This window comes from Anomalospiza imberbis, chromosome 19, assembly GCF_031753505.1.
Source record: "Anomalospiza imberbis isolate Cuckoo-Finch-1a 21T00152 chromosome 19, ASM3175350v1, whole genome shotgun sequence".
NCBI classification, from domain to species: Eukaryota; Metazoa; Chordata; class Aves; order Passeriformes; family Viduidae; genus Anomalospiza; species Anomalospiza imberbis.
Window position 1 is genome coordinate 7,939,419 of NC_089699.1, and position 25,281 is coordinate 7,964,699.

General features: G+C 56.8%; 3 protein-coding genes across 3 annotated transcripts; all 3 read left to right on the forward strand.

Moving 5' to 3' along the window:
- Nucleotides 1-572: 572 nt before the first annotated feature.
- Nucleotides 573-5,940, forward strand: MRPL38 (mitochondrial ribosomal protein L38). The gene is made up of 9 exons (XM_068209455.1): nucleotides 573-714; nucleotides 1,836-2,015; nucleotides 2,527-2,655; nucleotides 2,740-2,948; nucleotides 3,291-3,363; nucleotides 4,055-4,100; nucleotides 4,427-4,585; nucleotides 4,937-5,073; nucleotides 5,358-5,940. Exons 1-9 carry the CDS (start codon nucleotides 648-650, stop codon nucleotides 5,492-5,494), a joined length of 1,137 nt encoding a protein of 378 aa, XP_068065556.1. The 5' UTR covers nucleotides 573-647; the 3' UTR covers nucleotides 5,495-5,940.
- Nucleotides 5,941-7,554: 1,614 nt separating this feature from the next.
- Nucleotides 7,555-12,235, forward strand: TRIM65 (tripartite motif containing 65). The gene is made up of 6 exons (XM_068209454.1): nucleotides 7,555-8,205; nucleotides 8,800-8,895; nucleotides 8,967-9,197; nucleotides 9,479-9,650; nucleotides 9,989-10,069; nucleotides 11,140-12,235. Exons 1-6 carry the CDS (start codon nucleotides 7,759-7,761, stop codon nucleotides 11,667-11,669), a joined length of 1,557 nt encoding a protein of 518 aa, XP_068065555.1. The 5' UTR covers nucleotides 7,555-7,758; the 3' UTR covers nucleotides 11,670-12,235.
- Nucleotides 12,236-13,563: 1,328 nt separating this feature from the next.
- On the forward strand, nucleotides 13,564-24,030 carry TRIM47 (tripartite motif containing 47). Its single transcript, XM_068209461.1, has 6 exons — nucleotides 13,564-14,344; nucleotides 16,026-16,121; nucleotides 16,667-16,897; nucleotides 17,979-18,174; nucleotides 18,825-18,899; nucleotides 20,345-24,030. Exons 1-6 carry the CDS (start codon nucleotides 13,610-13,612, stop codon nucleotides 20,968-20,970), a joined length of 1,959 nt encoding a protein of 652 aa, XP_068065562.1. The 5' UTR covers nucleotides 13,564-13,609; the 3' UTR covers nucleotides 20,971-24,030.
- Nucleotides 24,031-25,281: the final 1,251 nt, after the last annotated feature.

Below are 25,281 nucleotides of genomic sequence, written 5' to 3' on the forward strand. Positions count from 1 at the left end.
TCGGGGACAGCGAGCGGTGTCCGAGCTCTGCCCTGCAGCCTCATGCCGCTTTGGGCAGCACGCTGGTGCCATCGCCACAAGCGCTGCGCCTCGTGCGGCGCAGGAGCCACCTCGGTGCCAAGCCGTGACCCTGCAAGCGCCTCCGTTCCTCAAAGGAGGTGCTGTGCCTGTGGGATCGCTGACGGCAGCGGTGGGCTCCTAAAAACGCCACCTTTTGGGGACGGCTTCCCAGGGAGGCAGCATGCGAGGTGAAAGCGCTGCGGGAGGCTCGGCGCCGTACCGAACACCAGAGGCAGCGATCCCCGGGGAGCTGCGGGCGGCAGGAGCTCCAGTACAAACCAGGCCGGAGCAGGACCGCCTTTGTCCTGCACTCAGCCTTGGTGGGCACTGCCCGCGGCACGAAGGAGGCTTGGGACACCCCCCTCAGTGGGGCAAGGGCGGGATGGGGAGCCCGGGGCGAGGGAAGAGCTGCGGCTGTGGGGACGCTTCTAATCAGGCAGTAGCAAGGGCAGCCGCACTGCGGGGACGGCCCGAGTCAGGCGCCACGAGGGACGGCCCCGTGGCGGGCGGGCCTTCCATGGCAGGTCTGCGCGGCGCAGCGCCCGTCGCGATGGCAACGGGGTCCTTCCCTGAGCGCGGCGCACAAAATGGCGGCGCCCCTGCTGAGCGCGGCGCTTCGCGGGGCCCGCGGCGGGCGGAGCTTCGGAACGGCCGGTGAGAGACGGGAGAACCAGGGGAGCCCCGAAACCCACCGGGGAAGCGGGGGCGAAGGGGAGGGTGATCTCGGACCGCTGTGTCCCGAACGCCAGGCCTTGTCACCAGTGGTGTCCCCCCGGGATCAGTACTGGGCCCGGTGTTATTTAATTTGTTCCTCGGTGACTTGGATGAGGGGTCGATGCGTCCTCAGCTGATGGCACAAAGCTAGGAGGGGCGGCCGACAGCCCAGCGTGCTGTGAGCCCTTCAGAGGGACCGGGGCGGGCTGGGGACAAGGGCAGAGAGGACCTGCCCGAAGTTCAGCACAGGCAAGTGCAGGGTCCTTCACCTGCGGAGGAACAACCCAGGCACCGGCACAGGCCGGGGCTGACCGGCTGGAAAAGCAGCTCTGTGGGGAAGGAGCTGGGGGTCCTGGAGGACAAGGAGCTGTCCGTGAGCAGCGCTGTGCCCGAGGGCACGAGAAGGGCCCTGGTGTCCCGGGTGCGTCAGGAGAGCGTTTCCAGCAGGTCAGGGGGTGATGCTGCCCCTCTGCTCAGCCCTGGCCAGGCCTCCCCTGGAGCAGTGTGCAGCTCTGGGCTCCTCGGGATGAGGGACACGGAGCTCCTGGAGCGGGTCCTGTGGAGGGCCACCAGGATGGTCTGGGGACTGCAGCATCCCTGTCCTGGGGAAAGGCTGAGGGTGCTGGGGCTGAGGGGCCCTCGTCCCCGTGTGTCCCTGTCTGCAGGGAGGGCAGAGCAGGGCCCAGGCTCCGCTCCAGGGGGCCCAGCAACGGCACCAGAGGCCACGGACACCAAGCGATGCCCAGGAAACTCCACCTGGACATGAGGCAGAACTTCTTCCCTGTGCAGTGCCCAAGCCCTGAGCAGATTGTCCAGAGAGGGTGTGGAGTCTCCCTCCCTGGGGATATTCCAGAGCCATCTGGACACAGTCCTGTGCTCTGGGATGAGCCTGCTGGAGCAAGAGGTGGGATCAGGTGACCCTGGTCCCTTCCAGCCTCGCCCATCCTGCGACTCCATGGACGTGGCTGTGGGAGGTGGGGATGGCTGTGGCCCTGTCCATGCTCTGCCCATCCCCGGCCCGTTCCTCTCCTTGTGAGCCCTTGGGATGTGTGTTCCCCCAGCCGTGCTCTGGAAGAGGGCAGCCCCGCTGGGGCCCATGCCCAACGAGGACGTGGACGTGGGGAACCTGGAGGCGCTGCCGAAGTACCGCAGCTTCACGCGCTACTTTCGGCAGGCGGAGCGGGCAAGCCGGGAGCCGCGCTGGTGGAACACGTACCGCCAGCACACCGACCCCCCCGCAGGTACCCGGGCTCTGTCCCCAGACCACCCCCTGAGGCCCTCTGGCCCAGGCTCAGCCCTGTCCCACCTGCAAGCCTGCAGGGTGGAGATGTCTCCAGGGCAAAGGGGTTTTCCAGAGGGAGGGAGGCTGCCCAGGATTTGCCGAAAGACACGGAGCAAAGAAGGGATTCCTCGGAGCCCCGGTGGTGCCACAGAGAGCAAAGAGCCAGAGCTTCAGGCCTGCAGCAGAAAACACAGCTGGGAATGGGAGGGCCGTGAGCTGGGGAAGGAGGTGCAGAGGGGACAGAATCAAGGCCTGATTGTCCTTTCAGGTCTTTTCTAGTGGGAGGTGTCCTTGTCCATGGCAGGGTTGGAAGTGGATGGTCTTCAACGCCCCTCCCAACCCAAACCCTTCTGTGATCCTGATCTCTGGAAGTCTCTGTCTCACACTGTCAGACGTTTCACAGGGGTTTGTGTTTGGGTGGTTTGGGTGCTCACGTATTTCACCTCCTCTCTTTTCACCCCTCCCTGAAGAGCCCCAGACAGACATTGGCCTGCCACATGAGAGGCCATCACGGGCAAAGGAGCTCAAGGAAAGAAAGAGGATCCTGAGGGAGAACCGCCGGAATGCTGAGATGGAACGAGCGGCACGGCTCCGGACTGGTCAGTGCCCCAGCACCTCCCTTCCTGCTCCAGCTGCTCTGGGTGTCCAGCTGCTGCCTCTGCATCCTCCCTCTCTCCTTGCAGAGCTCATTCCCCTCGACGAGGTCAGGGCTGAGTGGGAGAGGACCAGTGGCCCGTTCCACAAGCAGCGCGTGGCCAAGCACTGTGGGGTGTTCCGGGACCTGTTCAAGGGGGCCACCTTCACCCCCTGGGTCGCCCTGAGGGTGCAGTACAGCCAGGAGGACGAGGACCTCGTGCCAGTCTACTATGGGAACATGGTGACTCCATCAGAGGTGCGAGAGGGGAGCTGGGAACGACTTGGTGCCCCTGGGAAGCCTCTTTCTGACAGGTGCTTCCAATGGGCATGGTTCATTCCAGGGGATGCCTTTTACAAGGGTGTTTCCTCTGTGCTGAAGGAAAATACCTTATGGATGTGATTTTATGGATGTGATAGGAACAGTGATTGTAGGTTGTGTGGCAGGAGGCTGATGGTTATTTATGCCCTGGGGCTCTCCAGGTGGATTCCTCAGTGGCCTGGCAGTGCCCAGTCTGTGTTGTGTCCAAGCCTTGCCCAGACACAGTTCATGGAAGCTGTTGTGTGAGTGATTTATCTTCTCTTTATGCTGCTCTTTTAGGCTTCCAGTCCCCCTGCAGTGTCATATGAGGCAGACAAAGGCTCCCTCTGGACCTTGTTGCTCACAAATCCAGGTGAGCAGCGGGTTCTTTAAAGGAACATGTTTAAACTGGGTTGTTTCACTCAGCTTTTGGTTAACTCCTGATTCTTTTGGCTGCACAGAGATAATGAACACTAGAAGGGTTCAAGGCCAAGTTGGAGCAACCTGGTCTAGTGGAAGGTGTCCCTGCCCATGGCAGGGCGTGGGATGAGATGAGCTTTAAGGCCCCTTCCAGCCCAAACTGTGCTGTGATTCTGTGATGTTATATCTGTTAGACTGGGACATATTACATATGGAGGAAAGATTGTAGCCTCCCCAAATCCATAGCAGTTGAGAGAAGGGACAGTGACACGACAGAACCTGTGTCACACTATAGAGAAAACAATTTCTTGACTCCCATCTTTGTTTACCTCCAAACTCCTCTTCCTTGGCAGTCTGCCTGGAAGGCAGCTTTGCTGACACTGTTCACCCTGAGACACCAAGGCACAGTGGAGGATGCACCTGCCCAAGAAGATTTCAAGACTCTTGGAATTAGATCTGCAGAGTTCTTTGCTCCTCATTTTAAACTCAGTCCTATAGGAATAAGTTCCTTTCCTGCTAGGGAAGGAATGCTGGGAGGCCTTGAGCTGCTCCCTCTGGTCAAAGCAGGTCTGGCCATTCTCACTTTGGGGTGGATGCTGGCACCAAGTGTCCCTAAGTCACTTTTCCCTGTTGTGTGTTGGCAGATGGACATTTGAGGGATGCAGACTCGGAGTACCTCCACTGGCTGGTGTGAGTACATCAGAGCCATGTGCTCTGTGCTTGTGGGCTGGGCAGAAACTCCTCCAACAGCTCAGAATCCATGGCTTTTCCTGGTGCTCCTGCCATTAGCTCATTTAGCCCTATGTTCTGGGTCCTGTTAAGGATGCAGGAGTTCCGGATGTTGCTGCTGTTCAGCATTCCAGTCCCTGGGTGGGATTTTTCCTGTGGTGAAAGCAATCTCTGCTATCTGTTCCCTTATCAAACGGGGCAGAAATCACATCACAGCATGGCAGAGGGATTTGCAGTCCTGGAAGAATCTGCTGGAGGGAAATGAGTGTAAATGTGTTTGTGTTCAGGACCAACATCCCAGGCAGTGACATCAAGGCTGGTAAGGAGATGTGCCACTACCTGCCCCCCTTCCCTGCCATGGGGACGGGCTACCACCGCTTCATCTTCCTGCTCTTCAAGCAACACGGTCCCATCGACTTCAGCCAGGACGCTCGGCCGGCGCCGTGGTAATTCCTCTGCTCACTGCAGAGCTGGGCTTGGCTGCTGCTGCTTGTGGGGTTTGTGTACCTGTCACTGCACTAGAGGAGCAGCTCCTGTCACTCTGCAGAGTTCTCCAGGGCTGCTTTGGGTTTGTGTGTCCTCTGCAGCCACAATCCCAGCACTGCAGAGTCCTGTTGTTACAGAACAGGCTGTTAGAGAATGGTTTGTCCTGCCCAGAAACGTGCACGGAGCTGGAGACACTGGGAAATTTCCTCTTAGTTCCTTCCTTTTCCACCTCTTTCATATGCCCTGGGGTGATGTGGAGCAGGGTACTGCTGCAAGGAGAGATTCACCTGGTGCTTGTGTCTTGTTTCCAGCTACAGCCTGAAGATGAGAACCTTTAGTACATTTGACTTCTACGGAAAGCATAAGGATGCCATGACCCCGGCAGGGCTGGCATTTTTCCAGTGTCAGTGGGACAGCTCTGTCACTTCCACCTTCCATCAGCTGCTCAGTAAGGAATGGGGACGCTGAAGGGGGGGTCTGTGGGTGGGACATGGCCCTGTGGCTGCAAGCTCTTATTTGGTCTTGGCACTTGTCCAGGATCAGCACCGACTAACCCCTTCCTGAGCCATCCTCCTCCAAACTAACAGCAGCCTGAAGGAGCAACCCATAATCCTTGGCTGAGGATTTTAAAATAACTCCAAGGGCATGTTTGAGTAGCCCTGGTCCTGTGTGGATGAAGGGGGGTGTGGGGTTCAGATGTGAGCCCCCTGCTGACCCCGTCACTCTCTGCAGACATGAGGGAGCCCGTGTTCGAGTTCGTGCGGCCGCCCCCCTACCACCCTCCGCAGGTGAAGTTCCCTCGCCACCAGCCCCTGAGGTACCTGGACAGGTACCGAGACACAGAGGAGCCCACCTATGGCATCTACTAGGAGCTGTCCCCCTCTGTGTCCGTGGGATGCTGGCTCCTGGATTTCCTGTGCTGCCCTCAATGCCTCAGGAGGGAAATGACAAAGTCTCAGCCCCTCAGCTCTCAGTTCCCCTGTGCTGGGAGCTGGCGTTGGGTGCTCACAGGGCTGGCAACTGCGTGGTCAAGAGGCTGCTTGATGAGAACATTCAAAGTGAATCCATGGCCAGGCTGAAACCTTGCTCCTGATTCTGCAGCAGAGCTGAGCAGTGGCTGGCAGGCTGCATCTCCCCAGAGACGATCTGCCTTGCTTCCCTGCAAGGATCACGGTTTTCCTTTTGCCTGTTTTTGGAACAAAGAGAGCCAGGCCAGCCTGGATTTTCTCCTCTCACAGTGCTGTGGTTCAGGACTGTGTCAGATTTTATTTGTGCAGTCCTGGAGAGATGAGTCTGATTAAACACTCTCTGAGCAGTGCTGGCAAAGCTGTCTTTGTTGGGAAGAGCCTGTTACCCCAACCAGTTGGCACAGAGCTGGGGAGCTCAGCAGGGTGCAGGGGAGATGGGCAGCCCTTCCACTGGCCGGAGTCACTTCCCTTCTTGGATGCTGTAGTTTGGGAATAGTGTGGCTGCATAGGTGGTAAACCTGCACATGGTCGGTGTTTGTGGAGGTGGCTTCAGCTACCCAAGCACGTGGACCTCAGCCTCCTTCCCCTCTCTCCCTGGACAGGACGTACCTGGTGTGGGCAGGTGAGCAGAAGCAGAGCTGCTGCTGCTGGTGGCCTGGCACTGCTGCTGCTGGTCCTGTTCCCAGGCCTTGGAGAGCCTCTGCTCTCTGCTCTGCTCTACTGTGCATCTCCCGTTCACATGGACCTCCAAATACCAACATATTCCTGCTGACATACCAACATATTCCTGCTCTTCTGACCTCTGGTTCCCAGTGACTTTTTCTGAGGTTCCTTCTGCCAGGAAATTGGAACCTTCAGCAAACAGCTGAGATTGGGCTGAGGTGCCCCCCTGCTGCCTGTGCTCAGGGCTGCTACCAGTTACTCCAGAGCCCCCTGAACTCCCCTCCAGCCTGAAGGATTCTGGGGTCTCGTGTAAGCTGGGGTGAGTGCACTGGGGAGGTGCCCACAGTGGAGACACAGGTTCCAGGCACACAGGTCATGTTAGCCTCTCTGGGCTTTAAATATGTGGTCAGAATTGACAGATGCAGCCCAAAATAATGTTTTGGAGCTGAAGCTTGCTGGGACATGCAGAGAGTTGTGACATATCCCAAGTCCTCTCCTGTGGTCAGGGGGGTGGCTCTGAGCCTGCCTGTGGTATGGAAGCTGGTCTGGATCATCCACCAGAGATCTGCTCCCTGCTTGCCCTCCCCTGTGCAGGTGAAAGGGAAGCTGCTCATGATGGGAGGCTGGAAAAAACAAGGCTGTCCCAGCCGCCTGGGAACGTGAGCAAGATAGCACATGGGCCTGGTACAGAGATAAGGCTTGGGCTGGGAAAACTGAAACTGAACTGTGTGACAATGAGGGGAAGGTTTGCAGTGCACAGGCACCGCACTGGCCTCCGGGCAGGAGACTCCACCCGAGCAGGGACAGCTGGCCCAGGTGGCATCTTTATTGCGTTTCAGGGTGCTGATGTGCACAGGTGTTGCAAGGAAGTTCGTAGGAAAAGGTGTGGTGGGTGTGCATGGGGACATGGCAAACGGCAGGAGCTGTGGTTTAAGGGAAGAACATGGTGCTGGCGTGTGTCACAGCCTTGCCACGGCACAGGGAGGTGACACGTGGCTGCAGCAGCAGCAGCAGTGGGTGCCTCTCTGCTGGTTCCCAGGCAGGAGCTCTGCACAGAGGTCTCTGTGCCTGGGGGAACTGCCATGCTCAGCTCAGGGACCCAACCCTGGCAGAGCTGAGGATGCCTGGAAGTTCCCTCAAAAGGCAATAAAGGAGTGAAAATCCAATTGCACATGGATGTGTGCCCGGCAAACGTGTTCATGAAATACACATTGCTCTGATCCCTGCCAGCCTCCCTGTGCTGTCACTGCAGCATTCCATCCTCTCCGGAGTCTCCCACCGTGCTTCACAGCCCTCCTTCTCCACGGGGAACAGCTCCAATCCTCCCTCCGCAGGCTGTGGCACAGCCAGTGTGACCAGGGGACAGCCAGCGGGTGTCACTTTAGGAGTGCGTCTGGCCGGGAGCCCTGCCCCGCCTCTGGGCACAGCGTCACCACCTCCTCTTCCTCTGCGCTGAGTTTCTATTTCCCCAGCTTCTCGCCCCGGTCTCCGGCGCAGGCAGGATGGCATCGCCCATGTCTCAGAAGCTGGAGGAGAAGCTGGTGTGCTCCATCTGCCTGGAGCTGTTCAGAGTGCCCGTGACCTTGCCCTGCGGCCACAACTTCTGCAAGCGCTGCATCAGCCACCACTGGGACAAGCAAAAGCAGGCGCCCGCCGGCACCGACGCGAGCTACACCTGCCCCGAGTGCCGCAGGCGCTTCGAGCGGTGCCCGGAGCTGGAGAAGAATGTCACCCTGCACAGCGTGGTGGAGCTGGCACGGGACAGTGACGAGCGGGGCTCGGCCGCGGGCCGGTGCGAGGTGGCCCCGGCCGAGCTGTGCCGGCAGCACGGGCGGCCGCTGGAGCTGTACTGCGAGGACGAGCGGCGCTGCATCTGCTGCATCTGCACCGTCCGGGACTGCCAGCGGCACCGGCGGGTGCTCTTCGAGGAGGAGCGAGCCAAAAAGCAGGTGGGTGACAGCGCTGGGGCCATGGGAGAACGGGGTGTTGTGACAGCTCAGGCACGCACGACATCCAGCTCCACTGCCCCGTGTCCTGCTGCCGGGACGTGGTGTCCCTCTGTGTGCCAGACTGCCCAGCCTCAGCTGGACATGGGGCTGGCCAGGGAGGTGCCACCAGTGCCTGGCTGCTCCTTGAGAAAGCGGGTGTTGTCAGGAGCAGCAGTGAGCTGGGTAAAATCCAGCAGCACGAGATGAAAGATGCCATGTGTTTGTTACCCTCTGATCTAGAGGAAACAGCTAAAAAGGGGGTGAAAGGCACCACAAAAAATCATTTATTTGTTATCCTGACACAGAGTCCCCTTCCCAAGCTGCCTCCTTCCCTGTTAGCCTTGTCCTGCAGCCCTGAGAGGGTCCTGGGAGCCAGGTGGGCAGCAGTGGGCTGTTCCACAGGATGTGCAACTGGACATGACTGGGAGAAATGACTGGATATGAAACTCAGTGCTCTGGGCTGCTTGAGGGTGTTCAGTCACAGGTTGAACTCGATGATCTTGGATGTCTTTTCCAACTATTCTATTCTATGTTATTCTATGCCTCCCTTCACAGACCTTTTTGAAAGAATCCCTGGAAAAAGCCCAGGAGGAATCAGAGAGGATTGAACAGGCAATGAAGGAGCTGGAGTTGCAGACAGAGAGCATCAAGGTAACGCTGCAGCCTCCCTGTGCTGGCCTGTGGGTGGGAGCACGCTGGTTCTCATGGCTCTTCCTGCCCAGGACTGCTCTGAGCTCAAAGATGGGATTCAGGGCAAATTCACCCACCTGAAGAAAGCTCTGGAGGATTTCCAGTGTCAGACAGTGGCCAGGATTGAGCAAGAGCAGAGGGCGGCACTGGAGCATGTGGACAAGAACTGGAACCTGTGTAAGGACCGCCTGGATGTCCTTGGCCAGCACACGGAGAGGGCTCAGAGCCTGCTGGCCTGCCCTGACCACAGGACCTTCCTGCAGGTACCACTCTGGCACTGTTTGTATCCTCCCGTTTGCTTGGGCCTGCACCCTTCTCATGACAGCAGAATCAGGTCCAACCCATTCCCACTGGGAATGCATCCTCAGTTTGGCTCAGGGATGTGCTGGGGCTGTGGGAAAGAGCTGGTTTTTGGGGGTCTCTGGAAAGTTGTGTGGGCAATGCTGGGATGCCCCTGTTGCCCACTGGGGAGACATGATGAGTGCAAATGGGTTTGCACAGTCCTCCCCAGACTGGTGCATGGTGTCTGTGTGTCTGTCTGCAGGAGTTCCCCCTGCTTCCACCTCTGGAGAGCCCAGAGGTGCTGGTGCCTGTGGAGTTTGATGTGGCTGCTGTGATCAAGCCCATCTCTGAGATCCTCACCAGCATCTCCAGGCTCCTGCTGGAGGACCTGCCTGCCTGTGTGGTCCCCAAAGCCCCCAGCCCTGCTGGCCAAGGTAACCCTCCTGCTCTCAGGGGTACTTTGAAGGGCTCTGAGTCATCCTGAAGATGAGCCTGGTCTGTGTCACTGCTGGGGACACAGCTGCTGGGCACAGGGGTTTGGGATGGGACACACATTTACTTGTCAGCAGATGAAGTGAGATGAGCCGGGTGGCCTCCCTGTGGCCCCTCCTTGCTGGGAATGCTGAACTATGGTGGCACATGCCTGCTCCCAGGTGTGGATACAGTGGAGTTCCTCCTCCCTCCTCCTCCTTCTCCTTTTCTTCCCATGAAACCAGGAAGTAAGAAGTTTTTGGGTGGCATTACTCAAAATGCCTGTTTCCATCCTCCACAGGCCCAGTGCATCCCCAGGAGCTGGTGGTGAAGGCTGTGGACCCTCTCCCCAAGTGCCAGCTCCGAGCTGAGCTTCTGAAGGGTAAGGAGCACAGGGGGCCTGGAGGGACAGCACCTCACTGGGGTTCCCAGCACAAAGAGATGTCACCAAGCCAGGCTCCTTCCCAGGAGGAGGGTGGTTGTGGCTGCAGGGACAGGAGCTCCTTCCCTGGTTCTTCCAATGTATCTCTCTAAATGCAGAGAAGGGTGGTCTAAGGGCAGGGTAGATGGGCTGGGATGGAAAAGGACCCATTAGGGGGATTAGGAGCACCAGGAACTGCTTTCCCGTGGAACTGAGGCTATCTGGTATTGGATCAGTCACTGCCCTGCATGGCACAGCCCCAGTCCAAAGCCCTGCCTGCAGTCATTGCCCTCTATCCAGGGACAGGGCCTCAGCATTCCTAGCTATAGTCCTTCATGTCCCCTTTCCTCCCCTGGCCAGCCACTCCTGTTTATAGGAAATTCCTCTGTGCCATGTTCAGGCCATGTTGGTCATGTCACTCTTGCCAAGGAGGCAATCACTGCCTATGGGACCTGCAGGAATTCCTTCCATCAGGCCCCACGGAACATTCCTAGGGTTATTAATAGGAATCCCCTGTTATTTATGGGCAGCAGGCAGGAGCCCAGCCAGCTGCCAGGCCCAGGTGTTGGGAGAGGAAGGTGGGGTGCTGGTGGCCAGGGAATGCCCACAGCAGGAGCTATCACAGCCCATGCAGGGGAGAGTAACTCCCTGCAACACCAAATTTGCTCACTTAACACCTGGTTTTCTCCCCCTCTCTCAACCCACAGTGGTACTTTTTGCTCTTATAACCAAGCACATCCCTGCCAAAATGGCCACAGAGCCACTGTGCTCACAACGGCCACTCGGTTGTGAGCTTGGTTGTGCAAGAACTGTGCAAAGCATCGTGTCTCAGTGCCTCAACAGCTATTTCTGGGCTTCTCCATTCCCTCTAGGGCAGGTGTTGCATCCTCCCCACTACCCTTCCCCTCCAAACACCCTGTTCCATTCCATTTCGGGAGCCAGCCCTACAGAATTTAAACCCCATCACTGCTGGGAGGGCATAAAGGTCTGATGAAGCATTTCAGCCCCATCTGTGCCCTTGCTCCCCCCAGACCACCGCAACCTGACCTTCGACCCCGAGACAGCCAACAAGCACCTGGAGCTGTCCAAAGGTGCCCACAAAGCCAAGCATGGTTCTGGCACTGTCCCTGGGAAGGGGCAGGGCCCCCGCTTCGAGCCCTGGCAGGTGCTGTGCACGCAGAGCTACGGCCCCGGCCACCACTACTGGGAGGTGAAGATCTCCAGCCACTCCGTCGTCCTGGGGGTCACCTACCGGGGGCTCCCCCGGGAGCAGCAGCAGGGCCACAGGTTCAACATCGGGCTGGACGGGAGCTCGTGGGGGCTGCAGGTGCGGGAGGATTGCTACCTGGCCTGGCACAAGGGCCACGCCCAGAAAATCCAGGAGCAGCTCTATAAGAACCTGGGGGTCAGCCTGGATTATGGCAAGGGGCTCCTCTCCTTCTACGGCCTCGGGGAGAGGACAAAACTCATCCACTCCTTCCACAGTGTCTTCACTGAGCCCCTGTACCCTGTGTTTTGGCTGTGTGAGGGGCGGGTGGTGACGCTGTGCCAGAGGGACTGAGCCAGAGCCACCACGCTGAGCCAGAGCAAAGCTGGCAAGCCCAGGCTGGTGTCAAAGTGGAGCTGCAGCTGAGGCTGTCATGGTGCAGTGGGACCCCAGTGCTGAGGCAGGTGTGGAGTGCAGTGTTTTAACGAGAGCTGATGGGGACAGACAGGTAAATTAACCTGTTTGATTTGCAAACCTGTGTGATATGCAAATGTGACACATGGCAGGGCTGGAGCTCACCATGGGTGCCTGTCCCTGCAGACAGAGCAAGGGAATGGGGGATAAGGAGGGTGAAAAAATGAGATTTTCCTCTTTCTTCTATCCCTGCCAAACTCCCAAACTTGGGGAAGGTTTGGGATGAGGGGGACCCCAGAGGGAGGTGCTACTGCCACGGGGTGCTCTGAAACAATTTGGAGGGACCACTGTGCTCACACAGCCTCACATGCAGGCAGGTCCTGCTCCCCCCTGCCCCTTCTTGGTTTCCTCTTGCTGTTCTCAGACCTGGCAGAGCAACTTCTCAGGGTTCTACGCTGCAGCTCTTTGTACCATGCTGCTTTTCCCAATAAAGCTTTATTTTCTTACTGGTTTGACCTTGCTGCTGTTGGGAGATGTTGGACCCCGCAGCAGTGGGGGTGGGGGGGAGCTGGATACCCCTGCTCTCACAGCCATCCCTGCAGGGCTCCATCCTGCCCCTCTGTGTCCCCATGGGGTCTATGACCAACCCTTGGAGTGACCAGCAGAGCCAGAAGGTGCTTTATTTACTGTAGCACTGTGATAAGGAAACCTGCTTGCCTACTTACTGCTCTGCTCCAAGGTTGATTTGGCACAGAAGAAAATCCAAAGTTTTCACTGATGTTTTTCCAAGGGTGAGACTGCAGGTCCAACATCTCCTCCCACTCCTGTGGGAGTGCTGGTGAGGATTAACAGGGTGAAACTGGGCACTGGGTTCAAAAGTGCTGGGGATGTGAATGCCTGGGGAATGAATCACATCATTTTTTCCTTTGGGGACAAAAAGCTTAAAAGGTTCAGTCCCCTTCTTCAAGGACAGATATTATGTCTTGTGCTTCCTGCTTCACTCGACACCTCCCTGCTCCTCGCAGCCCTGTCCTTGGGCGAGGCCTTGGGCCAGCATGCACCTGGGAACTTATCCAAGTCCAAAAAGTGTCTGTGTGTCCTGCACAGAAGGGGTCCAGAGATCTCGTGAGGCAGATCTTCACTCTAAAAGCACTTTGGGGTCTCCCAGCACTCTCTGGTGCCTGCCAGTTTCTGCCAGACCCCAGTGACCAAGCCAGGACCTGGGCACTGCAGCCCTTTTTGGCCGTGGGGAGGGCTGATGAAGGTCCATGGACACGAGGGCTGGCAGGAAAGCACCTGCACCTATGCACTGGGGGGGCTCAGGACCTTCCATGTGGCCCCAGGGTGGGGAGCACCTGGGGACCAGTGGCGTAGCAGCAGGTCCTAGAGGGGGAAGGAATGCTCAAGCGGCGCAGCAGGTCCTTGGGAGGGGGACTGGAATGGGCTGGCAACAGCTTCCCCAGATGGGAGATTTGGGGAAGGTCAGCAGCTCCCCTTGGGAGCAATAGAACGCTGAGGAGGGCCCAGATCCCAGTGGGGCAGATCCTTTAGGAGGTGGCAGACCCTGGGTGGGGGCAGCACATCCTCAGCAGGGTGACATCCCCCCGGGGCTGATCTCCCTGAAGGCAGCCCATGCCAGGGACAGGGCCCAGATGGGAGCAGATCCCATTTGGGGTGAGACCCTTTCCAGGACGACGGGGGTCTGGGACCAGGCGCCGGGGTCGATGCTGTGGGTCAGCGCCCCGAGGACGCAGCAGGCACCGCGGGGAGCGGAGCCGCGGCTGCGGTCGCGGGGAGGCGGAGCGGGCGGGCGGGGCGCGGCTGCCGCCCGCCCCCGCCGGGGCTGGGACCGGGGCCGGGGCCGGTCGGGGCGTTCAGGGATGGATGCTGCGCCCGGGAGCGCCCCGTCGTCGTCCTCCGCCGCGGCGTTGCGGCTGGCGCTTGCGGCTCCGGGGCTGCCCGAGGGTCCCCTCGGCTGCCCCATCTGCCTGGACGTGCTGCGGGACCCGGTGACGGTGCCGTGCGGACACAACTTCTGCCAGGGCTGCTTGCAGGCGCTCCGCCAGCGGCCAGGCCCCCCCGACGGCGGCGGGGCGGGCGGGGCCGCCCGCTGCCCGCTGTGCCAGGAGCCCGTCCCCGCGGCCCTGCGGCTCTGCAAGAACCGCGCCCTGTGCGAGCTCCTGCCGCTGCTGGCGGCCGCCACCGGCGGCTCGTCCCCGTCGCCCTCGGTCGCCGCGTCCCCGACGTCCCCGACCGCCGCGTCCCCGATGGCGCCGGGAGCCGAGGAGGAGGATGCTGCGGGGGAGGAAGGAGCGGTGGTGCTGTGCGATGTGTGCCCGCCGGAGTCCCGCGTGGCGGCCGAGCGCTCGTGCCTGGTGTGCCTGGCGTCCTTCTGCGGGGCGCACCTGGAGCCGCACCGGCGCGCCCCGGCTTTCCGCGCACACCGGCTGGTGGCCCCGCTGCGCCGGCTGGAGGAGGGGCTGTGCCCCCGCCACCTGCAGCCCCTCGACGGCTTCTGCCGCACCGAGCAGAGCTGTGTCTGCGCCCGCTGCCGCGCCCACGAGCATCGCGCCCACGACGTGGTGCCCCTCGAGCAGGAGCGAGAGCACAAGCAGGTGCGTGGGGTGGGGAGGGGCGCGGAGGTCCCCACGCGGGTGCTGCGGGTGGGACCCTGGTGTGGGGGTGTCGTGGGTGCTATGAGGTGCGGCATCCCATCCTGCACCCAGGTCCTCACGGGGAGCCAGCCCCCACGTGGGGTGTGTGCAGGTGCAGCCCTGGTGGGATGCCATGTGGGGGTGTGGGGTGCTGTACTCTCACCCCTCGGGGGATTCCACCCCGACATATGGACAGGGTGCTGCGCCATCAGGGAACCCCTGGGATTGGGACAGGACGGGCAGATGGGGACGGGTATCGAGGCAGAGGCGCTGCCAGGCATCCCGTGGGGAGTCTTCCCGCTGCGGAATCCCGTGGGTGTAGGGCTGGGGCGAGGCTGCCCGGGCTACCCTCGCTGTCCTGGGACACCCGCCGTCCCCGTCTCGTTCCCACAGCTCCGTCAAGGCGGTTTTTCTGCCCGCGCTGGCAGCCGGCCCGGCCGCCGCTCCCGCGCCCCCAGCCTTTTGTATCCTGCCGTTTTGGCAGCGGGGGTTTTTCCATCACTCCCATTCCCAGATGTGACTGAGTCACCTCCTAAACTCACGCCCACGAGCCTTCCCAGGAGCCGGGGCTCCAGTCTCAGCGTGGTGCTGCCTTCATGGGCACTGCTGCCTTGAAAGTGTGGGGCCTCTGCGGAGCTGCAGGCAGATGGGAACCTGTGAGGCTCACGGTGTGGTGGCATCTCACATGGCCATGAGGCATTTGGAGACCTTGGGAAAGTTTGCCTTGTCCAAGGAGGCGCCCAGCCCCAAGCAGCAGCCCCAAGCCAGCTCCTCCTCCTGACGGGCTGCTAGGATTGCAGGAAAACCCTTTTATCGGCACTATTAGTCATGAGGTGCCTTAAAATAGAAAGTGTGTGTAATCCCAGCCCCGAGGAGCTGTCAGACCTCGGCAGGCGCTGCTTAATGTCGCCTGCAGGACCTCTGTGACTGCCCTCGGCCACCGCCCTCGCGCTGCGGGCTGGCACGGATGCACGGGGAAAGCACCTGTGGCTGCTCCCCGGGAACAAGCACTGCAGGGAGCAGGGCCAGGGGGCTGAGCATCAGCAGGGAGCTGTCGTGTCGTGGCTGGGGAGTGCCCTCCTGGCTCCCGAGGGACCCGTCCTCGTGATGGGCAATGGCTGAGCCAACAATAGCGTCTCAGGAAACGCCGTGTTCCAAAGGTGCTTCCTTTGCAGCCCGTGCTCTGGAGCTGGTTTGCTTTGCTCCTAAACAGAAACCTCCAGGGGACTCTGTGCTGAGTTTCTGAGTGCTCCAGACCTGCCTTTCAGCTTCTGCACCAAACCCAGGTGGATTTTTCCCAGCCCTGGGTACTCAGTGAGAGCACTTGCTTAGCTGCAATCACTGCCTGATGGGTTTGCTTTCAAATTCCTGTTTTGTTTGGTTTCTGCTGGGACCAGGGTGGGGAATATGGAGCTGGACATGACCCTTTCGTTTTCCAGCTGAGTGAGAAGGGATGTTTGCCGGTTGGATGTTGTAGGGAAGGAAAACAACTCATCGTCCCTCTTGCATCCTTCACCCAAAGCCTGGTAGCAAGGTCACGGTCAGAGAGGATCTGTGGATCGAGCTTAGGGAGAGGCTGAATGCCCTGTGGATCCCACTGGGACTGGGGTTAAAGCTCAGTGTTTGTCCTTCATGTCTGCAGGCCCAACAAGCCAAATTCCTCAGCGATGCGGAGAATGAGCTGGAGGAGCTGGCAGTCACCATCACCCAGGCCAAGAAGATGGTGGAGCTCATTAAGGTGACTCTGCGATGGCTTAGCTCTGGTAGTGCTGCTCTGCTGGGCTGGGGGTGGAGGAGAAGGGGCTGTGAGATTTTGGGGTGCATGGGGTATAAAGATGGTGCTCACAGGAGCACCATGAAATGATGGTGATCCTGGCAGAGATCCCTGAGGATTTCTCCTCATCTCTGCTAACACTCCTGGCATCTCCGGTTGCTTTAGTTTTTAACATGGAAGAAGGAACAGGGCAAGGGCCATGCCGGGGCATCCTTTGGCTCTTGCACCTTGTTTCCCCAGGGTCATGGCGGGGTTGTCCCCTTTGGCCCTTGTGCAACCACGTCACTTTCCTGCTTGGGGGCACTGAATGTGGTGCAGCAGTAAGTGGCAGTGCCCAGCCAGGTCTCTTGGCAGCTGCACTGTGAAGTGCTCTGAGTTCTTGGGTGAAGGGGGTGATGGAGTGTCAGGGGGATTCCACGGAGCTGAGAACTGGGTGCTGGGCAGGGCACAAGGCGTGGCCCTCCTGCACCCTCACCTGTGGGACCTGAACCCTCTCTCCCTGCACGCAGGGTGCTGCCACAAAGGAGAGGGAAAGGGTCGAGAAGCTCTTTGCAGAGGCCTCTGAGGTGCTGGCGGCCTTCCAGAAGGAGGTGATGGGGTTCATCGAGGACGAGGAGCGCTCCATGCTCGGGGAGGCCGAGGCCGATCTCCGCTGGAAGGAGCAGAGACGAGCCAAGCTGGCACAGTGCAAGCAAAGCCTGGAGAATGTCGCCAGCACTGATACCATCTACTTCCTCCAGGTGGGATGGGGCAGCAAGAAGGAGCTGACAGTGTTGTATTTTGGGCTTTGTCCCATTTCCCATGGAGCTGGGGGCCAGGAACCCTGGGATGTGCAGGCTGCTGAATCTCACTCCTGTTGGCACAGTCCTCTCCCCTCCCCTCTCCCAGGGGGGCCAGGCAACTACCCTGTTCTGGTTTGAAAGCAAAACCAGTGAGAGACTCCAAGTCAGAAATACAATTTATTAGGAAAAGGGAAAAGAAACAAAATACATGCAATAATACAAAAGAAAAACCACTGACAGAATACAAGCTGACACCCCTTTGGTCAGGGTGTTGGTAGCAGTCCAAATTGGAGTGGCTGCAGCCCTCCTGGAGTGGCAGATGTGGTTCTGTGGGAGCAGTGGTCCTGTAGAAGGGTGTAGTCTTCCTCTGAAGGTCCAGTGGAAAACCCCAGCTGTTCCTCTTGGGAACCTGTGGGAAGGCTGGCTCTGATGTCCCCAAAACCCAGATTATATCCAGGTAGGAATGCTTGGCTCCTCCCTGTGGGCGGAGCATCTCACAGTGGGCTGTTACAGTTCTTATCAGTCACACGGCGACATTCAATAGCCCGTTATCAGCAGGTGTCTCCCCTGAGAGAGGACTGGTTGTGGAAGAGACAAGGAAAACTGCCCACTTAACAGAAGACAGCTGCTAGAAAACATCTTCCTTCTCAATCTGGGACACACCCCCACCTCTGTCCTGTGTGTGACTCAGGACAGGCTGACGTGCTGCCCAGAGTGGGTACCTGGGTGTGGGGGAGAGCAAGAGTTTGGGGTGCCCTACTGCCTCCTCCAGCATCCTCCCCCCTCCCTGACAGCCCAGCAAGAGGAGACATTTTAGGGAGGAGATGCTGCTCCAGGCCAGGTGGGCTGGGTTTGAAAGGGAGTGAAGAGAAGGTGCCAGGAACACGTGGCTGGGAAAGCGCTCTCCTCCCTTATGCTGTCCTTGGGCCAAGTCCTGAGAGCTGCCAGATCCCAAATCCTTCAGGGCTGGGTGGGGTTCTGGAACAAGAGACAACTTTGGCTTGTTTGAAACCTCCTGAAACTCCATTTTTTGGCTCAGGAATTTCAGGCCTTGAAAGCAGCCATGGAAGAAAACCTCTCTCCACCTTTGAGCTTCCAGAAAGAGCTGAACTTCACCAAGTGCACCCAAGCCGTGGGCGCCATGAAGGATGTGCTGTCCACTGCCTGCAAAAACCAGTGGAACCACCTGCAGGGGAAAGGAATTGATGGATTGAATTGCCAGGAGATGGAGGAAGGTTTGTGTTCACCCGGCCCCTCGCCTGGATGGTTTCCTGTCCCTTTCCCTCTTCCCTGCCTGGGTGGGAGGTGGCTCCATGGCCCCTGTGAGCGCTAAGCCCCTGTCCTTCCAGCCCTAGAAGCTGCTCAGCACGGGTTCCCTGCACGTTGCACAATCCCTGTCTGGGCTTACGCCTCTTTGAGGTTTTGTGAATTTTTCCATGGAGACTGGAGAGGCAACAAACAGCCTGGGAGTTAGGCAGGGCCCTGTGGGAGGGGGCAAGTGGCCAAAGTGGCCTCCTGTGAAAGGGAACTCTTCTTCCTAGGATGGACAGACGTCCTCACGGGGCAGACTGTGGGCTCCCAAACATGCCAGGGTTAGAGAGTTGATGTGGCAGCTGTCTCATTTAACCTGAGCTCGCTCCTTTCTCATTTTCTTGGATGCCCATGGGAATTGCAGCCGGTTCCTCGCCCCGTGCCCAAACAGACAAAAGTTGTGTCTGTCCTTTCCTGTGTGGGAGCCACTGGGGATGTGCAGGGGGAGTGGGGATGCTGGCTGGGGCTGTGACAGCTGGGTGCCATCAGGGGCAGGGCACGATGCTCCAGTAACCCCCTTGGTGGTGGCTTGGTTCCTTTGCTGATGCAAACCCTTCTGTCCCTGTCTCTGCAGCATTGGCCGAATCCCGGTTTCCAGACAAGTCAAACAATCCTGCCTGCCTGGAGAACCGTGATTATTTCCTGAAATGTAAGTGGGATGTTGGAACTCTGGATATTGAGAGTTTTGGGCTTTCTGTGCTGAAAGGCACAGACCCTCAAGAGAACACTACACTTAACCTGAGGCTGTGGAGAAGACTTCCAAAATTAAATAACAGAACTAGGATTATGGGTGTGTAATTTCAATAGAAGTGTGTAACATCATGTAGTAGAAAACTTAGAGTTTAATTTTTTAGAATAAAGTAATATGTATAAAGCTAAGATGGAGGTTTTAAGGCAGTGACTAGTCCTTCTTCTTCACCTTCTGCTTCATGGATTTAGGTAGTATTTTATTTATTTTGGTGGGGGACTTCTGCTTTGGGTTGTTGCTAAGGCTCGTCTTCCCTTTCCTCTCTCCTTCCCGCCTGCCCGGCGCTGATCCAGCGGCTGCGGGAGCGCTGCCACCAGCAGAGGAAATTCTGTTTGGCTAACAGGGAAGCCTCCTGGCTTTCCTGACAGCAGTCAGAGCCTGGTTAGGTGATGGTTTTTTTCCCTTGTCTGTGGTTCTGCTTGCCCAGCTGCCCCAGGGGCGCTGCAGGCGTCCTGTGTAATTCCTGCTGCTTTCCAGCCCTTGGCAAATTGGATCCTCTTTAAATTAGATCAGAGTTTGTGCATCTGCCTTGTTTGCTGCAGGACCCTGGGCTGGTGAGGGTTGTCTGCAGCAGCAGAATGACAGGGATCACACAGTGGTGGAGCAGAGTGGGGCAGGAGAGGCTGAGGCTGGAGGGTGCAGGGCTGGGCTTGAGCTCCCACACCCCACCTGTGTGTCCCCAGCCTTACAGGGGATATGGGGTCACATACTGACATGTCTGTAGTGGACAACATCTGCCTCAGTGGCACAGAGCAGCAAAACCTGGGCTCAAGGAGGGTGTGCTCTTCTGCTGTCAGACTGAGACATGCCATGGTTCAGACTGCAATGCAGCTGGTAGTGATCCATGCCCAGAGATGTTCCCTGGAAGAACTTCCTTGGACATCCCCTCTGTTTGGTATCCATTAGTGGCTCTCACATGGCCCATGGCTGCACTTGCTGGGGGCTGCCTGTTTGTAGCTGTGGAATACCTGGCTGTTCTCTCTTCTTGGGGTCTCTCTCAAGTGCATTTATCTGTGGTTGCCTGAAATATGCTTTTACGTGAGATTTCCTTACCACCAGTCTGTCAGGTGGATTCTCCAATGTCTGGTATCATGGTTGAGCTCATCAAGCAGCCCCTCTGCCCTCTCCTCCTCTGCCCAGTTACCTCTATTCATCCTGCTTGTGGAAGTATCAGCTCTTTCAGCCTTTCATCCTCAGTGACTGAAATTTGCCATGGGACTTGGAAGCAAGGGCACAGAGTGATGGGAAAAGTCAGAAAGGAACATGCTCATCATCAAAGGCTGGGGCAGGGAGGATTCCCTTGCATTTCCCTCTGCATGCTCACTTCTCCCTCTTGCCTCACACAGTTGCCTTCATCATCGACCTGGACAGTGACACAGCTGACAAATTCATCCAGCTGTTTGGCACCAAGGGGGCCAAACGGGTGCTGTGCCCCATCCCCTACCCGGAGAGCCCCACCCGCTTCATCAACTGCGAGCAGGTGCTGGGTTTGAACCTCATGAACAGAGGCAACTACTACTGGGAGGTGGAGCTGATCGACGGCTGGGTCAGCATCGGGGTCATCGCCGAGGACTTCGACCCGCGGGAGGCCTACAACCACGGCCGCCTGGGCAGGAACGACAGGTCCTGCTGCCTGCAGTGGAACGGCCAGAACTACGTGGCCTGGTTTGGTGGCTTCGAGTGCGCCATCCAGCAGCCCTTCTTCCACACCATCGGCGTCTTCCTGGAGTATTCAGAAAAGGCTTTGACCTTTTACGGAGTCAAGGACTCCAAAATGACCTGCCTGCAGCAGCTCAAGGTCTCCCCTTCTGCCAAGGGGAAGCTTGACCCGTTCCAGAACAAGATCAACCGCCAGTTTGCCTCTCTTTTCTCGTGCAAGCTGAAGCCAGCCTTCTTCCTGGAGAGCGTGGATGCCCACCTGCAGATCGGGCCGCTGAAGAAGGATTGTGTGTCGGTGCTGAAGCGCCGGTGACTGCCTGGGGAGAGGGGCACGGACAGACCCACAGAAGTCTCTCCTGCAGGCTATTGCCACCTCTCTTTGGTAGCCCTGTCTGTCTCTGTGGCAGCCCTCCCTCCTCTCTGCACTGTTGGGGACCCAGGGCTGGATGGAGCCTCCTGATGGGCAGGGCTGGGGGCCAGGATGGGGCTGGATCCGAGTGCCAGCTGTGCCCCTGAGTGAGCTTGGGCCAGTCCCTGTGCTGCTCCCTGCCCCTTGATTTCCCTTTCTGGACATCAGGGACTGCGACAGCCTTTCTTGGTAAAGTGTGCTGCTTGGAAGTGCCACACGGATTTAGAGCTGTGCCTTGGCCACCTGCCCAGTCCCTCTGCTTCACCTCTGCTCGCTCTGCCCCGGCGACTTGTGCAGATGCTTTGTGCCTTATCTCAGGCTCTGCTGCTGATGCTTTTTTTTAAGTGCTGCCTCATTGACACCTTCTGCATGCTCCTCATGAAGTACCTTTGATGGAGCAAGCCCTGTGTGGACCAGCTGAACCCCCAAAGCAGACGTGGTCACTTCCCATCACCTCTGTGCCCTGGCATGGGAGAGGTGGTGCTCCAGGGAGAGGGATGTGGAGGAGCCTGGCTGGGTTCTGGGGTGATGCTGGGGTGATGCAGTACCTCTCCTTGCAGGGCTGCCCACCCATTAGTGCTGTAAATGTGAAACAAGGATCTCTGCCCAGCTGGGAAAGGGAGAAACCTCCTGCCGAGAAGCAGCACCACTGTTCCCACCTGGAGATGGGGAAGGGAACAGCCCAAACCAAGTTTTGAGGATGTACTTTATGTAAACAGATTCTTTGGTAACTCTTAGCAAAGCTTTACAGCCAAATTTTCCCCCATGTTTTGATGGCACTATTGTTCTGGGGGATTTTAGTACTGTTAAATGACCAACTCTTCAAGAGGCCTGGGCACACTTGAGCTGAAAATCTGCCCCTTAGCTTAGGGATTTTTAAGTGACAGAGGTGCTGTGAATATATCCCAGAGATAAATGGTCTGGTTTGGTGTTCTAGGCCAGCTGTGAGTGCCTTGATAAAGGTGCAGCATCAGTCAGCTACTAAATGACCCTTTGGACTCTGGGAATAAGTAACAATTAACAAAAACTACTCTCAAGCGAGAGGGAACACTGTTCCCTTCAGGAAAGGTGGAAACTCGAGGCTGAGAGACAAAACTGCCAGTTCACATGTCCTAAGGGAGCTTTTTCAGCAGGAAAACAGAAATACTGCCTGTGAGGGTGGCACAGAGCAGCCCCTGTCTCAGCACAGCGTGCCTTTCCACAAGTTTATTTTTTCTGGGATTATTTTGCTACCTACCTCCCAAAGCTTGCTTTAGAGAACCGTGGTGCTGTGTAACGTACACCTGGAGAGAAAATACAGAGGGTCAGGTTCTTCAGTGGCATGAGTGAGTCAGGGATGATGCAACAACCAGCAGGAATAACAAACAGCCCATTTAGCTAAATATATGATATACATATTTTTTTTTCCCCAAAGGATAAGCTGGAAATCATAGTGCTATATTGAAGTGGAGCCAAGGGAAAAATGTGAATAAAAGGCAGGCACAAATCTGGGACATTTGAAGTTAAAGCCACGTTTACATGCTGAGGCTCAAAGAGCTCCTTTACTGTGACTCCTTTGCCAGCGTTGCCAGTTTCTGCTGGTGCAGAAAGAGCTGCCAGTGCCCTGAAAATTAGGATATTTTAGTGGATAAAGGGTCTGAAAGCAGCCACCCCTTCCCCGGGGCAAAGCTGGTGAGTCAGTTTGGGAAGGGGCTTGCTGGGATCTGTCTGCAAATTCCTCCTCCTCCTCCTTCTCCTCCCCTGCATGAGGTTACTCCTAAACTGCTGTGAGCAGTGGGAAAAGGAACAGTAGGGCTTCCAGAATGAAATCTTCAGCTGCAATCTTGGCCTTTCCTGGCTGGTGGGAATGCTGCCCAGACTTCTGTCCGGATGGGAATTCATTCCCTGCGTCCTGAGCTCCAAACCCTCTTTGTTTGGCTGGCGCCAGCGGCCCCTGCAGAGCTCAGCCCTTGCACGAGATGTCAGCGGTGACACAGAGCAGGCTGCTCTGTGCACAAGGGCAGAACGTGGAGTCAGGAGTTCCTGGTGGAAGGAGAAAGGCAGAGCTGTGCCACAGCCCGTGCACGGTCACATCCTGGCAGGACAAGGAAGGGAAGGAACCTTCATCTCTGCAGGAAGAGATCTCCCACATGGGCCCACGTCTGCGCCCTAAATCTCATTTATTCAGGCTAAACTCCCACAGTTTGCAGCGAGGAGTTGTGCCAGAGTAAACACAGCAGATCTGGGTCTTTGCCCTGTTTCGTTTCGCCGTAGGAGGATTGATTGCTCCAAGGGGAAACCCACGCTGGAGCCACTCATCCCACCCCTCTCCACTTTCCTGACGCACAGACACAAACCTCTGGCTCCTTCAGGGCTTGGGAGGCTCAGAGGGATCCTCTCTTTCCACCCTGTCACCACATGGGAGCAGCTCAAGAGGCCGCTGGGGTGCCTGGGCACGGTGTGTGGTTGTGCTGCTGCTTTGGGTGGGTTCATGGATGCAGCTCCACGGAGCATCCGAGGGGCTCCTGTGGATGTGCCGCAGTTGGGAAGTGCTGCCCAAGCCTCTCTTTCCTGCTGCTTGCTTTTATCCTGGCTGGGAGTGCTAAAAACCCTCCTGGTTTAGGGATTAGGGTTTAGCAGTCCCCTCGGGAGCTGGGTCAGAGTTTGTTGTGTGCTGCCAGGAATTTGTAAACTGGAACGATCAGGGAATGTGCACCGCACCAGCTCTGGATCCCTGATTTTTGCTGTAAACAAAGGGTTAAACGCAGGGTGAGATGAGTTGAGATGGGTGATAGCACGTAGCAATTTAAACAGCCTTTCCTTGTTCCCTTGGGTTAGTTCTGCTGTCACAGAGTGTTCCTCTTTTTGATTAGGATTTTTTAAGTACAGTAACTGTAGGGTGTTTTACAGTGTGTGAAAGAACTGTACCAGAATAATATAATGGTGTTAGAGACTATGATTTGACCATTAAATATGATACAGTCATTGCCCTGGGTTGTCTTTCCTTTAAATACCAAACCATTTGACTTGTCCCATTATCTTGTGCTTACTTTTCTGTGTCCTGTACATCTGGCATAAAATAACACAGATTTTATTTTCCAAGTGTGTCCAAGGGAATTCTGCCACATACACATTTTTATTGCAAAAGGAGCGGAAGAACCTTAAAATCCAATAATAATTGTCAGCCCTGGGCAATTCAAAACAATGAATTGTCTCAGTTCTCCCTTCTGTGTCTGTCCTCATCCTAGAAATAAAAAAATATTATCAGATTAGGTATTTTTTCCTTAGTGTTTTTAAGTGTTAGAGTATAAATTTTCAGCGTTTTCTGTGTGATGAGGAGGTCTAGAGCTTCACACACACGCTGGCAATTACAGCAGCATCTTTTCTAAGTGAAGGCTGCTTTTCTTAATCCCAAATGTCAGTTGGAGTTAGGATAAAGATGTTATTTGGTGAGTCTTAGTTCATGCGAGGTGCCAATGCTCCATCTGGGCGTTTCGGTGGAAGCCGAGTGGATTCTGCTCCTGACTTTAATAGGAGAAGAACCAGAACGGTTTGTTATGGCTGTTTCTTAAAAGGGAAACTTACTGCTTATTGAAAAAGCGGATATGAAAAGCACAAACTTGTTCTTTTCCTGCCAAGAAACCACACAGATTATGTCACTGCATTTATTTCAATCTGGTTTCCATTATGTCGTTTTTTGTGCTTTCCCCCCCTACTCGCATCTGGTTCTCAGGCACTCAGACAGAACTGGGCTGCAAATCCAGGGAACAGCTCAGATCCATCTAAAAACATATGATACAGGGTAATACATGCTCTTATTTGTATATTATTAATATACAGCTCCCAGTTGTCGGTCTGAGGGAGCCAATCAAACAGTTTTGCAGGTTCCTTTTTTTAATGAAGTTGTGCGATCATTAATTTTTTTTTTATTCCTCCTACTTGCACACCTGGAGGTAAGCGTTTAGAGCCTCCCTGCAGATGCCGTAGCTATTTTCTTGCTCCCAGTTTTCTGAGTGACACACAGACACGATTTTGGCTTGTTTACAGGGCAGCCTTCTAGTTTAACACACTTCAGTATAAAGGGGTTCTTTTGGATGTGCCTGATTCCATCGCTGAAAGCAGCCACTAACAGGATCAAAAATCTGTTTGCAAGTGTGCGAAACAGGAAATGCACATCAAGTGGGAATTTAAAAGATCCTGGGAAATGAAGCATCTTCGCCGTTTAAGGGGCTGAAC